Source organism: Cinclus cinclus, chromosome 13 (assembly GCF_963662255.1).
Source record: "Cinclus cinclus chromosome 13, bCinCin1.1, whole genome shotgun sequence".
NCBI classification, from domain to species: Eukaryota; Metazoa; Chordata; class Aves; order Passeriformes; family Cinclidae; genus Cinclus; species Cinclus cinclus.
Window position 1 is genome coordinate 3,778,208 of NC_085058.1, and position 14,426 is coordinate 3,792,633.

The 14,426-nt window shown below is 42.8% G+C and overlaps 1 protein-coding gene across 1 annotated transcript in view; it reads left to right on the forward strand.

The window, feature by feature from the left end:
- The window catches only part of MYO9A (myosin IXA), a 140,497-nt gene that overhangs the window by 88,425 nt on the left and 37,646 nt on the right, over nucleotides 1-14,426 (forward strand). Inside the window, exons 12-15 of the mRNA XM_062501128.1 lie at nucleotides 4,800-4,921; nucleotides 5,953-6,094; nucleotides 6,790-6,985; nucleotides 11,329-11,448. Of these exons, the coding sequence (XP_062357112.1) occupies nucleotides 4,800-4,921; nucleotides 5,953-6,094; nucleotides 6,790-6,985; nucleotides 11,329-11,448 (580 nt within the window). The remainder of the gene's footprint in view (nucleotides 1-4,799; nucleotides 4,922-5,952; nucleotides 6,095-6,789; nucleotides 6,986-11,328; nucleotides 11,449-14,426) is intronic.

A 14,426-nucleotide genomic window follows, 5' to 3' on the forward strand; every position in this document is an offset into this window, starting at 1 on the left:
AAGAGAGTTTTGATATCTTACTTAGATATCATATTTATCACAGATATCATATCTAGAGAAGTATGAGTTTTAAAATAATGTTTAACTTTTTCTCCCCTAATTGTGCTTTTTTAGCATTTGGGTTTATTTGCTGTTGACTGTGGCTGAATACAGAGTAACTGATGATCATATGTGGAGGTGTAAAGACATTTTCCAGTATCTCCAAGATTTTGTTGGACTTGTGGGTGTTTTCTCCCACTCAGGAAAAGAAATCTTTCATTCCACCCTGGATTAGAGTGTTTTGGTTTGGTTTAGCACCAGAAGTCCTGATAACAGAACTGGTCCAACGCTCCTGTAGAGATAACAGGACTTGGTTCTCAACAACTCCATCTATAAAATTACAGGATATTTCTGTTCCTAGAAGGAGGGTTTCTTTCCATCAGGCTTTGCAGCCCGGTTGGGAAGGTTTTCCTGATGCTCAGCATGTGTATTTTAACTTTAAATTCATTATTCTGTGCCATGGGCAGGATTCATGCTCTAGGTCAGTGTAGGCAGGCAGAGTTTCTCTTTAACAGAGCTCTAACAACTCCCTCTTTCCTAGCGTTCCGGTAATTTTCCTACTTTAAAATGTTGGATATTCTGCTCCATTCTGTTTGTTTGGTACCCCAAAGTTTGCATGCTACTTTGCCTCAGCTAACACTGCGTGAGAGTAGAGCTTTACTCTCATATTCCATGTGCATTTCAAAGTCTGCATCCCCATTTTATGTACTTTTTAATATATTTGAACATCATAAACTCTGTTCTATTCCGATTCCTTCAATGGCCCCACGCTGGCATACTGCCAATGTGTCTCTCCATGCTTAGGGCAGCAAAGCTGTTTCTGAATTCCCACTTGGGAAGCTGGAATCTCCTCTCAAGAGTCCACAGAGGTCACCTGGAGAACAATCTGTAGCATCTTACACAATAATTAAATGAAAATGTGGAGCTACTGGACTCTAAAATGTATTTTTTCAGTTCTTTGCTCCATTTCTTTTGCTGAGTCTGGGAGCTCAGTGCTCTTCTCCCCAGTGAACTTGCATTGCTCCTCTTTCCAGCAGACCAGGTTTCAGGTACCCAGGGATGGGAGGAGTAAATCCTCATGTTTTTATTGCAAGTAAGGATGCCAAAACTGGGGCTCTGTGGACTTCACTACACTAGAAACTTTTGCAGATAGTGGTGATGTCAACAGCTTGGTTCTTAATGTAAAGATGATCTTCCAGGAACAGGACATTTGAATGTGCTCCTAAACATAACTTAGTTTCTAATCAAGGTATAAATTTAAGCTGACTTTTTATCAACCTCTGGCTTGAGAAGTTTTTGTTTGAATGGACTGAAAGTGTTTTATGTTGTTTTGTCTTGTTAAATGAAAACCTCATGTTGTTTGAATGGATTTCCCTGATATTCCAGTGCTTCAGGACCTTGTGTCCATCAAAGGATGGCAGAGGCTTTATTGTCATATTCAGAGATGAAGGAATATTTTGGAGGTAGGATATCTCCTGAATCCTGCAGGAAGATGGTCTTTAGAAGACAAATGCAGGAATCATACGGAACATTAACAACTGCAATTTAATTAAGTTTAATAGACAGCAGTGGTTTTGTCCTGTAGCTTCTGTCTTCCTGTGGACAACCTGCAGGGTGTTCTACAGACCAGCAAATGCCCCAGAAATTGCATCAAGCCATCCCAAAGCCATAGCTGTATCTCTTGATCTGAGATCCTGTAGGCAACCAAACAAAGAACTGGAAAACTGCTAGGGAAAAAAAGAATAAGGGGGATTTATTTCCATTTAAGCTTTGGAGCAGTTGCTCTGGAATAATTCCTGCTGCCTGTCTTGAAGTGAGAGCAAATCTGTGAATTATTGTGGAAAAGGTTGTGTGTTGAGGGCTTGAATCCCTCTTCTCTTTTGGCCAGAGTGGGAACAGGTTGTGTTGGGGATGGAAGGGAGGGAAGAACCCCAGAGCCTGGGAGTGAGTGTTTCTGACCCAGCCCAGAGAAAAAAGGAGCAGAGGAGGGAGAATTAGCCAAAATCCTGCAGCTGAAGAAAACTGGGCCAAGAGGGACCTGGTGACTGAGCATCAGGTCTGTGGAACAGCTGAAAATGAGAAGTAGAGACCTTGAACTCTGGTCTTTTTTTGGTCATTTACTAGACTGTTTTTCAAAACTCCATATCTGGCATTGCTGATTAGTGCTTTTGCACTGATGTCAGCAGCAGTGTAAGTTTCTTATGTGGCCAGAGGAGTTTCACAGCACATTTGCTGTGCAGCTGCTGAATGTCCCATGTGCAATTATGGGTATCTAGAAGCCTTCTAGAGCAAAGCCATGGTTTCTCAGCTTAGATGTGTGGAGACATAAAACTCTACATGATTTATGGGTTTTGGGGGGGGGGGCTAAAAATGAAAAGCCCCCTAACAAGTATTTCAACAAAGAATGATGATAATAGATATATATAAGTCTGGTAACATCAGCCTGTCACCACTGAAAAAATGCTGCTCTTGGCTCATCACACCAAGGTTTTATTGCTCTCTGCATGCTCCTGACCAGTCCTGAGCTGGCAAAGCTGAGCCTAATGGACCCTGCAATCCATTAAGGGGCTTTTGGAAGCAGGCAGCTGATGGATGGTGCTGACTCCCAGTGACTCTCTGGGAAATCCCTCGGGAGCAACTTATGCCTGCTCCAAAATACACAGCCTGCAATTGCTGGGTAGAAACTTTTTCCTGAATTGCACTGAAAATGCCACGATAGCCTGCAGTTCAGCAGGGGCTTGAGAATGTTGTTGTGAAGTCCTGCTGTGTTCTGGTTGCTCGGCAAGAACTGAAGGTAAAAGATTAAACAATAAAAGGAGAAAACAAAATTCATAATGCAGAGCCATTCCTTATTTTCAGGATTTTTTTTCCCAATGGGTTGTCGTATATTTTGAATCCCAAAGGCTTTAGGGATATTAAAAACTCCTTCTAAGACAGCATATGTCTGTATTTGTCTGTGTTGTTGTTGATTATACGTCTCCAATACTGAATTCAAGATCTTCTAGGGGTTGTTTTAGCAAAAATTTTCTTGTGAAATGTCTCAAAGCTCTTCAGGCTCTTTATTTCTAAGAATATCTGTGGAGTTCATGTTAATTTTGGATGAGGATGGACATACTTTTTTAAAGTTGTTTTCTCATATTAGAAATAAAGGCAGAGGCAGCAATATTAATCTGGTTATTATTAGAAAGATGCATCCTATTACAATTTTGAAGCCTATTTCCTATCTTCAATTCTGCCATCAAAATGTCCTGTGACAGAGAAGTAGAAAGGCAGCTGGATCAGCAGGACTTTGTCCAACACATGGAGTAAGGTGCATGGTCCAATATCTTTGTTTAGACAGTGAGTCACAAGTCCTCAAACATATGATAAAAATTATGATTTTTAAACTCTACTTTCATTTAGATGCCCTAAAATCATTTCTTCATAAGACCTATTGAAGTAATCCAGTTGCAAGTATGTCTCAGAGGAGATAACCTTTAGAGGAGAGCAAGGGTTAGAACTATTTTGGTGGAAAATTAATACCTTTTTTTTTGCCTCAGCTTGAATCTGGGGGCAGTTACTGTAGAGAGTGGTGGTTCTGCTGGTCCTGGAGCAGTGGCTTTGTGTAGCTGGAAGTCTCTTCATTAGCCCATACAGCACCAGCCATTAATAGTGGGAAGTATGGAAGAGCAGAGCCCAGGGAAGCAGGAAAGGGAGGTTTACTGCTTTTTCTGTGTATTTAATATGTTGTACCCACAATTTCCTTTCAGCTCCTGAATACTCAATATTAATTGATGCAAATTGTGTGACACTGATGGGTGGGAAGTTCCACACACCCCAGCCACCTGCATTGGGAACCCCAGAACCCCCCAGATCCCCAAGCATGGGAAGCAGGAGAATATGCCCTTCTGCCCCACTCAGGTGATACCCCACCTGCAGAGCTGCCTCCAGCCATGGGATCCAACATCAGAAAGATGTGGGGCTCCTGGAGAGAATCCAGAGGAGGCCATGGAGATGCTCCAATGGGCAGAAACCTCCCTGGCTCTGGAGCCAGGCTGGGAGAGCTGGGGGTGCTCACCTGGAGAGGAGAAGGCTCCAGGGAAACCTGAGAGCCCCTGCCAGTGCCTGAAGGGGCTCCAGGAGAGCTGGAGAGGGACTGAGGGACAAGGACCTGGAGGACAGGACAAGGGGGAATGTTGTCCCACTGCCAGAGGACAGGGTTAGATGGGATATCAGGACAGAATTGATCCCTGTGAGGGTGGGGAGGCTCTGGCACAGGGTGCCCAGAGCAGCTGTGGCTGCCCCATCCCTGGAAATGTTCTAGGCCAAGTTACACAGGGCTTGGAGCAGCCTGGGCTAGTGAAAGTTGTTGCTGCCAATGGCAGGGGGTAGAATGAGAAGAGCTTTAAGGTCTTTTTTTCAGCCCAAACTGTGCTGTGATTTAGAATCAATCCAGGAAAAGGAAAAGGGGAGTCCACACATGCTAGAAGTCCTTGGCAGGCTTGGACTCCACACAGCCACCCTGTGTCCAAACAAACGTCTGGTGCATCTGAAATTGGGAAATGCTCTGTGGTTTGCTTTGTTTCAGGTTGTTCCAGAGGTTCTTTCTTCTCTTCTTTGGAATCACAAAAAGCATTTACAGGAGAGATGTCTGTTTTGGTAAACAGTGTATCAGTTTCCACAAAACCCTTTGGATTTTTTCTTTTATTTTTTCTTACACCAAATCATCATTATGTCATCTGTGGTTTTTTGTTTTGTTTTGTTTTTGTTGTTTTTTATAGGAGGAATATAGAGCAGAAGGAATTAGCTGGCACAACATCGACTACATAGACAACTCCAGCTGCATCAACCTGATCAGCAAGAAGCCAACGGGGCTGCTCCATCTGCTGGATGAGGAAAGCAAGTGAGTAGTAAAATGCTGGCTTTGGAAATGAGATTTGCTTCTTCTGTTAAAATGTGTTTATCCTTCAGTTTTCTGGGGAAAAAAAAAAACACAAACAAACAAAAAAAAAAACTTCCCTGAAAGGTGCTAATAGCTTGCTGGGCTGATTGATGTTTCTAGTGTTGCTTTTGAGGTGGCAACACACAGAGTGGACAATCAGCCAGCTGAGCAAAAAGCCATAGAAAATAATAATTAAAATTCCTTTCCAGAATTTCTTTCATTAAAAAGAAGGGGAAAAGGTTTCCTTTGCTTCTCTCTTCATTTCTTCCCCGTCTCTCAGGATGCAGTGATGTGAAGGTGCTGAACTCAAGTGCATGAGTTAAAGCAGGATGTGTGGGTGCTGTTAGTGAGATATAAGGTGGATTAATCCATTTGCTGGTGAAAATTGAACCGGAGTGAAGTGAGAGCACTTGTCCATAGAGGCTGCATTTCCACTGACTTTCATGGGCATCAGGGACTTAGCTCAGATTTGCATCCTTGCTTGCATCCCTCTGTCTCGGGAGAAGTTCTTGGGTGAGCATGGGGCTTCTGGGACTGCTTTGGTGTGGAAACAGGAGCAGGACAGTTCTCCCATCAGATGCTGGTGCCAGTTTCCTCCATGTGAAAGGGAGGGAAAGGCCAGGTGGTTTTGCTGAGGTCACCCTCAGATCCACATGACCAGGGGCATACGGTCTTCTCCCATCATCTGCCTTGCCGGTTTCTCCCGCACCTCTTTTGTCTCGTTGACGAGAGACCGGCAGTGATGCTCTCCCAGTGGTATTGTACTGGGATAAAACAAATTGGGTAAAGTTGTGAAATACATCCCCATGCTGCAGGTTTCCATGAAGTTTGAGGATGGAGGGCTGGCTTTCTCTTAACAAGAAGCTCTGCTGAAGCACACACAGAAGTGGAAGCTCAGAATGTCTCTTGTTTTCCCTTTTCTGGCCAAGAAGGAAGTGGGAAAGTTTTCCCATTGGGTTTACAGCTTCTTCCTTTTGATTCTCTCCACTCAGTTTTCCTCAAGCCACAAACCAGACGCTGCTGGACAAATTCAAGCGTCAACACGAAGGGAACTCCTACATTGAATTCCCAGCAGTGATGGAGCCAGCTTTCATCATCAAACACTATGCGGGCAAAGTGAAGTACGGAGTCAAGGTCTGTCACCCAGCTGTTCCCCAGCAGTTGCTTTCATCTAAATCTGGGATTGGGAAGGAAAGCCCCAGAGGCTCCACAGAGATGTTTTAGAGAGGACTTGACCCAAGAAGATGAGAGAGTCAGGAGACAAGTGTTTGGGGAAATAAAAATGTGGTAGGAACAGGGTTTTCCTGTTCTCCTCCATGTGGGCATTTCAGGAAGAATTTAGGGATGCACAGTGAGTTTAGTGCTGCACCCCAACAATAAGTTAAAATTGGGTGTCTGGTGGCCTTTCTGGGCTTGGTTTGTGTAGAAAACCCAGCGTTTTCCTCATCATTAGCCACTTTTAATGCAGGTCAGGTGTGCTCAAGTCTCAGCATCCCACTGCCACAGGTGCTTTCTGGGTTCCCACGCGAATGATGCCAAAGTTGACCCTATTTCTGTTCATGCCAGTTGTTAGCAGAAGGAATTCCAGTGACCAGATGAGCCTGTGTCAGAAACAGCCTCGGGATTTGCAGCTGCAAATTTCTCATCCCGTTTCTGATGCAATAAACGCAGGCGATAAGCTTCGGAGACGACAGTCAGAAAGAAGCATCTGACACGGGGAGCAGGAGAGAAAAAAGAAACAACATTCAATAGCTGTGCTGGCCCAGAAGATCCTACCTGGAGTATCATGTGGGTGTTGTTTATTTTCCTCTTTTCTCCTCCTTCCCTAGGATTTCAGAGAGAAGAACACGGATCACATGCGCCCGGACATCGTCGCTCTCCTGCGGAGCAGCAAGAACGCCTTTGTCTGCGGGATGATCGGGATTGATCCCGTGGCTGTTTTCCGCTGGGCTGTCCTGAGGGCCTTTTTCAGGGCCATGGTTGCATTTAGGGAGGCTGGAAAAAGATACGTGGAGAAGAAAACTGGTACGTGTGCCCGTCACCTGGTCCCGGAGCCTGATTTTCGACAGCAGTTTGGGTCTAGTATGTTGTTACCCTGTTTTAAGTAGCTGACCTATTGGGAGTTTTGAATCTATTAGGAAACTCGTTGAAATAATAGGGAGATTTTTTGCAGGAGTCACATTTAACGGTTCATCTGAATTTTAACGTATCGTAAGGAAATATTTTCATTTTACTGCTGCTTTAAATTTTCCTTTTTGTAGGATGCATGGATAGAAAAAAACCCAAGTCATTCAAATTATCCATCTAAAAAGACAAATTATTTCTTTAATAATTTTTAACTGTGAGTTATATCTGGAAACAAAAAATAGGCAATAAATTTTCCTGTAATTTTCCAAGCTGTTCACTCTTTCAGCTGCAGGAGAGCATGTCTCTTGTCTAGCAAAATTGATCTGGATGGCTTTGCAGTCATCCAGAACCATGTATCACAGGGGCATTAAATTAAAGGAAAGTGATGGTGCATCATCATGCTGTGGCAGGCAAGACCTGGCTGTGCTTTTAGACCATTTCTCTGCATAAAGCAATTTTGGAAAGATGGGTACGAGCTGTTACTCTTTATTTCTGGGCACAAGAGGGCTTGAAATCCGTGATGGAATTAGAGCCTCAGCAGGGAAAATGTCAGCTGGGTTAAAATGAAATGCAGAGCTGCACCATGAGTTACTTTGCAATCAGTGAGGTTTGCATGGTGGAGAGTGAGGGAGCCTGGGACAAGGAGCACAGGGATGCAGACTCTTCAAGCAGAAAGAATCATTTTCTTGGGAGCAAATCCCAAAGAGCAGGAGGCAAAAAATCAACTTTCAGCTCTTGAGGTTTTTCCTCTGACTCCTCTCAGATGCAGTGTAAGAGAAGAGCTGATGATTCTCATGAGCCTGGGTCTGTCTGGTACATCAAGGCAGCATTTTTGGACAGAGTAGCCAAAGAAGGAGATGGCAAAGATGTTTTGTGCTGGGAGAAAGGCCCCTCCAAGGAGGTGGCTTGTAAGATCCATCTTTGCATTTTCATCTTGCATAAACCCCAGGCTGAACTCAAATGAGGTAATCCAAAAGATAAGAAAAAATAATTCATTCTCAGTAAGTAAGAGCTGATTTCAAGCCCTGTTTTGCTTTCTGTGTCTCTGGCAACTGGTTCTGCACACTCATCTCCTCACTCCCACTTTTCAGTCCAGACTTTGTAGCAGTAACTTGCTTATATCTCTCTATATATCAGTATATATATAGATAGATACAGATATATTGGTACATATATATATATCTATATATCTATATGTATATATCTGTAAGTGGATGAGTCCAGGAGGTTCTTGAGACAATTCTGAGACTCAATTCTTACATTGCCTTCTCTTTTCATACCAAAATTAACTTAATACATGGTGATGGCTGAATTTCCAAACCTTTTCATGGTGCTTCTCCATTATCTGTCCAGGTCCTTTATCCTGTGTTCAGATTGCTTCGTGCTCTGTACCCTCTGGGTTTTGAGTCAAAGAAAAAAAAAACAAAAAAACTCAGAAAGCCAGATAAGGTTTGTCTTAAACTTACCAACAGTCCTCAGATCATTTATACCCTAAACTTTTATGTGCACCAAATTAGGAAAAAGTCATGAGAAAGTCTGCATTATGCAGGCAACACTACTGGGAGGTGATTACCTAAATCTGTATTCCATACTGAGATACACCTTACCTGTGGGAATAACTTAGTCTGCAATCAGTGGCAGAGCTGGGATCACTGACCTTGCCCTCTTTGGAGAGCTGCCCACCCTGTCCAAGCACGGCCATCCAGGTTGGACAGGACTTGGAGCAGCCTGTAGAGGAAGGTGACCCTGCTCAACTCAAAACCATTCTGGGGTTCTGACTTTGCCCAGGTCACACTTAGCAAGGTGGGATCAGTGTAACAGTGTTTTCATTGTGTTTTTGCTGGTGTGACCTTACACCCATCCTCTGTTGCATTGTGCTCCAAAATCCTGTCACCAAAGCAGGTGGCTGTGGAAGAGGTAGACATGGACAGAAGGCTCAGCCATTGTCAGGACAGTGTGACAGGCTGGTGTAGCATGATGCATCCACTGCCAAATGCTGGAATTCCCTTCTTTCCAAAATAATGCAGAAAAGCCCCAAACTGATGCTTTGCATCTATGGCAGAAAACATCTGTGAGTTATCAAAGTATCACTAAAATTCTCCCATCTTGATGGAAGCAGAGAACCAATAGCAGCACATGTTTGAGGTTTATTTTGTTTTTTATCAAAGCTTGATGGCTTTAATTAGCCTGATTTGATCATCTACCTGCCCACAGATGTGGAGCTTCTGATAAAATGACAGTAAAGTAAGAAAAGCCTCTCTCACACAGTCATCCACATGCACACAATATTTATATTATACAGATGTATTTATAATATGCAGATGTTTTTTCAAGATGTGCTGCCCATTCTTGGCTTCTGAGGTCCTTTCCCCATCCATCAGGCAGGTGAAGTGAGGGAGCAGTGAAACATCCAAAACATGCTTCTTTTAATTAAAGGCCCTTTGAACTCTTTTTTCTGAACCCCAACTGGATCTCTCATGCTTTTATGCTTGCAATACCCAGCAGGGATTTACTGGGAAAATCCCTGGCTTAAGTCTAAGCAGCTCTGAAAAATTTTCCTCTGCTTCCTTTCCACATCATGCTTTTGGTTATCTCCTCCATGCCAAGTAGATGCTTCTGGAAGGATAATCAGCATTTTTCCTTGCTAGCTCTAGGGACTCTTCTTTTTTTGTGCTCCTGATACCCTCCTGGTGCAGCTTTTGGTGATTGTGCGATTGTCCTTGTTGACGTGAAGGTGAAGAGCAGCAAAGTGGTGTCACTGTGAATTTTCTTTGATCCCTTTTGTGTTCTGCCCATGTAACACTTCTTCTTATGGTGCTCCCAACTCTCCTCAAATGAAAGATGCCAGGATCCGGCGAGCTGCACTTAGCTGAAGGGTGGAACTCTTCAATAAATTGATTTTTAATTCTTTTTATTACTAAGTTTATTAGTAATGATTGAAATGGTCCAATAGAACTGCGTGTTAGAACTGGATTTGTTTGTGAACTTGGAGTAAAGGAACACTGTCAAGCATTCTAGGAAAGAATATTGGCCGATTGACTTTTTTTTGCTGTCATCAGTACACATTTATTATGCAAAACCCTCTAATTCTTGGCAAAAGCTTAATGGAAAAAAATGGTGCTGTTCACACAAACTAGGCTGCAGAGACTTGGTTATGCTGGACCTAAATCCTTGCTCTGATGAAGGTTCTGTGGTCTTGAGGCTGTGCCTGACCTCAATGGGCTCTGCAGTTGGATTTGGCCAACAAGAGTTGCTCTTCTCCTTGGGTAATTCTCGCTTAAAAATAATCCCACTGGCTTCTGCAGATTTATTCCTGAAGCTGATCACCAAAAATTAAAAAATAAAAAAATAAAAAAAAAACCTGCCCACAAAATAATCAATAAAAAAGGCTGCATTTGCCAAATAAAGGTGGCAGCAACCAAAAGCTTGGTGTTGGAGGTCTCAGTGGTGGTAAGGTGAGGAAGATGCCCCTTGACAGTGTTCCTGTGCAAAATTCAGATCAGTCCTTTCCGATGGTTCGATGTGTTGATATGAAAAGCTCTCCACTTTGCTGGCATAAAGTGACTCCCTGGGAGTGTGGCACATCCTGGACTTGGCCAGCAGTGACAGAGGGGCATTGTGTGTTGGCACATGATCACTGGTGTCACCTCTCCTCCACCCTGTGCTCACAGCTGGGCCATCAGAAGTCCTCTTGGCCCCGTATTGATGGTTCCTTCCAACTCAAACCTATCCTGCTGAACTCCAGACTCTGTGTTCTCTGCCCTCAGCGAATATAGAAATGGTGCTTAATGCAGATAATTTACATTTTTCCTTTTAATTGCCAAAATCTGAGCAAAACGTAGCGCTGGGACGCAAGATGAGAATTCCAGGTGGTTGTCTCGTGGAGCATGTGTACAGGGATTTGCTGGTAACACGGGGCAGAGACACGGAAAGGATTTAAAATATAAGTTACTCAAAGTAAAAATTTATCTAATAATCCTCTTTTTGCCCATATAATCTTGGAGTGATTATTAAGTGTTTATGCTGTGTCTGATGAGGATTATAATTGGGACTGGGACGTGATCCAGCCCATTGCTCCCATGCCACAGTGCAGAGGAAACCACAGTTAAATTGTGTCGAGCACAATACATGTGACCCTTGAGCTCCTTTGAGCTTGTTCCTTCCCCTCTTCTGATTTCTGCTTATTAAATCTTTCTCTTCTCTCCATTTTTTTTTTGTTTGTTTTTATTTTGCTTCCCAAGGGCATGATGATGCAGTGCCATGTGCGGTTTTGAAAAGTGTGGATAGTTTTAGCTTTCTCCACCACCCAGTTCATCAGAGGAGCTTAGAGATCCTGCAGAGGTGCAAGGAGGAGAAGTACAGTAAGGCTCCACCACCCGCCCTCCCCTTTGATACCACACTCACACGTCCAGAAATGGAAACCAGGTGCATTCCATGTAGAAGGGATAAAAAACAGAGCCTGAGGAGCCATCCATGATCAAACCAGTTGCCTCAGATCAGTTTGGAGCCTCTTGGGGAGTGATTAGTCAGAGTTGGAAGAGTCAAATTAAAAGCGAACCTGTATCTCTTGAGGTCTCATAAAAAAAAAAAAACACAAAACAAACAAACAAAAAAATATTTATTGGTGATTTCCCCATTTACTCACTGACATTAATAAAGAATATTCCTGATACAAGGCTGGTACAGCTGGAAGTCACCTTAATTTGGATTTCATTGGACTTCAGAATATCTTTAGCTTGTGAAAATATTGTCTCACAGGGCTTTTAATTAAAACAGAGGTACTGTCAATATTATTTTATGGAGTGATGCACTTGGTCTCCATTTCTTCATCTTCACTCCTCTGTCATGTAATAAACTCATCCTGCATGACAACATGGACACTCTTGCCTGCAGTACTCTATTTTATTTTTATATTTAAATAGATAATTGGTGCTCTCATGTTTAGATATATTATTTGCCTACCATTATTCTCTTCCTTCATGTTGTCTGTTAAAGCTGAGAGAAATAGAGTTGCTCTGCATGGGCAAAGCCTCAGCCCAACTTGCTTAAATTTCATGAAATTTAGGTGTGAGTGGAAACCACCTTTCTTCTGTAGAGCTGAGCACAGTAAGTACAGTAGGTGCATGTTAAATCTTCATAAATATGGTTTCCTGTTAGAAACCTTCTGTGAGATGTCTGTGCTTCCTGCAGCATGTGGGATTGGGGGAGCAGTGGTGGTTTAGGTCTTAATTTAGGTTTTCATTGTTAATTTAACTACTTTATTTTCCCCACAAGTTCCCAACCCTGCTATAAGAAAATAGAAAGGAATGATACTAAATTTTACTTGATTTTAGATTTTATTAAGTGGTATTGTGTCAAGTGACCTTACTGATTCTACTAAGCAGTTATTGGAAAGGAAGATAAGTTATCAGCAGAATAATTTTACTTGCAATTAATGAGTCACTGTAACTTTAATTTTTAAGTTGGTTCAGCAATATGGAAGATTTTGGGGGGTTTAGTTTGCAATTCCTTAGGTGGGAAAAAGGAAAGTCTTATAACTCAAGAGACACTTAGAGCTTTTACTTAGTGGGAAGCAAGAAGCTGAGGTCGGTGTTGAGCTCAACACCCCAAAACCTCACTAATATAGTCTAGTCCACACAATTTGGGATGTTTTATGATAAATCCAACATGTGGGTCTAAGAAGAACATTGCCACAGTTTGTAAATTGGCATCTGACCACGCAAACAAGTAATTCTTGTTCTGCATTCAGAGATCCTTCCCATCTTCCCATGGGTTGTGCTCCTGCTTCCCCAGGCTCCCAGCCTTGGCAAGCTGAAGTGGGCTTGGAGTGTTTGTAACGTTCCAGTTCAGAATCCATCAGGTTTTGGGCCCCACAGATAAACTTAGCCCCGGGGACTTGGCTTTTCCCACAAGTCAGATGAGGTTATACATCCAGGTCGTCCTTGAGACAGGAACCAAGGTCATCTCCTTGTCTTGAGCTGTGCCATTAGTTCTGAACAAAGAGAGAAAAATTGGTTTGATGAGTTCATTGAGATTCCCTGTAGGTCCCTTGGTATACAGCTTCTGGAGCCAGCTGGTGACCCTTCCCTTACCATCAGCTGCTTCCCCGGTGCCATGGGGTCCACCAGTTCCTCCAGAGCAAGGCACTGGGTTTAGACACCTCTGATTCAAGACCGGAGCTCTGCTTGTTGCCATTCATCCATAGGGAGTAGACAGGGCTCACCCAAAACTCTTCTCAACAAGGGTAAAGACCTGTTAGGTAAATCAGTCCATCCTTCCGAAACACTCCAGCTGAAGGAAAGGGAATATGCTTGAAAAATCAGAATAATTTTTGCCTGAAGTGTAAACCAGCTCAGTCTGTGTCTGAGCTGGATGAAGGGAGTGAGAGGTTGTTGCCACATTGTTCTTTCCTGCTGTGTATCAATTCCTACAGTTCAATAGCCCATATTCACCATACACAATTCTCAAGGCTATGTGCAACTCACCAGCTGAAATCTATAAGACCTTTTTACCTTCTATTTATAAAAATCCCCCTTATTTCCGAGAAAAGGGTTTACATCAACATTACAGCTTTTTTTTGGCTGTGTTTCTTCTTCAGAGAGCCAAGTGATGGCACAACGTCGAAAAGTCTTTATATTTGGTGTATCTAAAGCAATTCTCTTTAACCCAACTTGTGCACTGTGACCTTTGTTAATCAGCAAATCACTTAAGGTGCTGAGCTGGTGGAACCATGATGCAGTTTAAATGCAGCTGATACCTGAAAGCCTGAAATAGAAATTCCCTTTTCCTGAGCAATGCAAGGTGTGGCTGCAGGGATAATTTGATACAACTTTGTCTTCATCGCTTCAGCTTGACTGGTTGGGTTGGAAGGTGTTTTGGACCTTTTCTTTCTTTGGTGGGAAGTGCAGGGAAAGGTAGGAAGACAGATTTTGCTCCACGAAGAAGGGCATGCATTAAAAAAAATCTTGGAAATACCAGTGAAATACTGCTTTTCATGGACTCATTTAGACAAGAAAAGCCTTCTGAGCCTTAACGGAGGAGTATCCAGGTGTATTATTTAATCTATATTAAAAAATAAGTCTAGCTAGACATGAGGTGCTTTCTTAGTCTAAAACTAGCTACACAAGGTACTAATGCAACATTTTAAGCAGATTCCTGGTTATTCCCATTTTCCCCTCTTTACAATTGGGTTTCTGTGCTCTAAATCAGGACTTCAGACACAGAAACGCCAGTCTTGAAAGATGTACAAGAACACTCCTAGGGCAAGAAATGCAACCCAAAAATGGATTAAATGGCAAAAAGAGGGATTGGAAAGAGTTTTGAGCGTGGGTATTGTGAA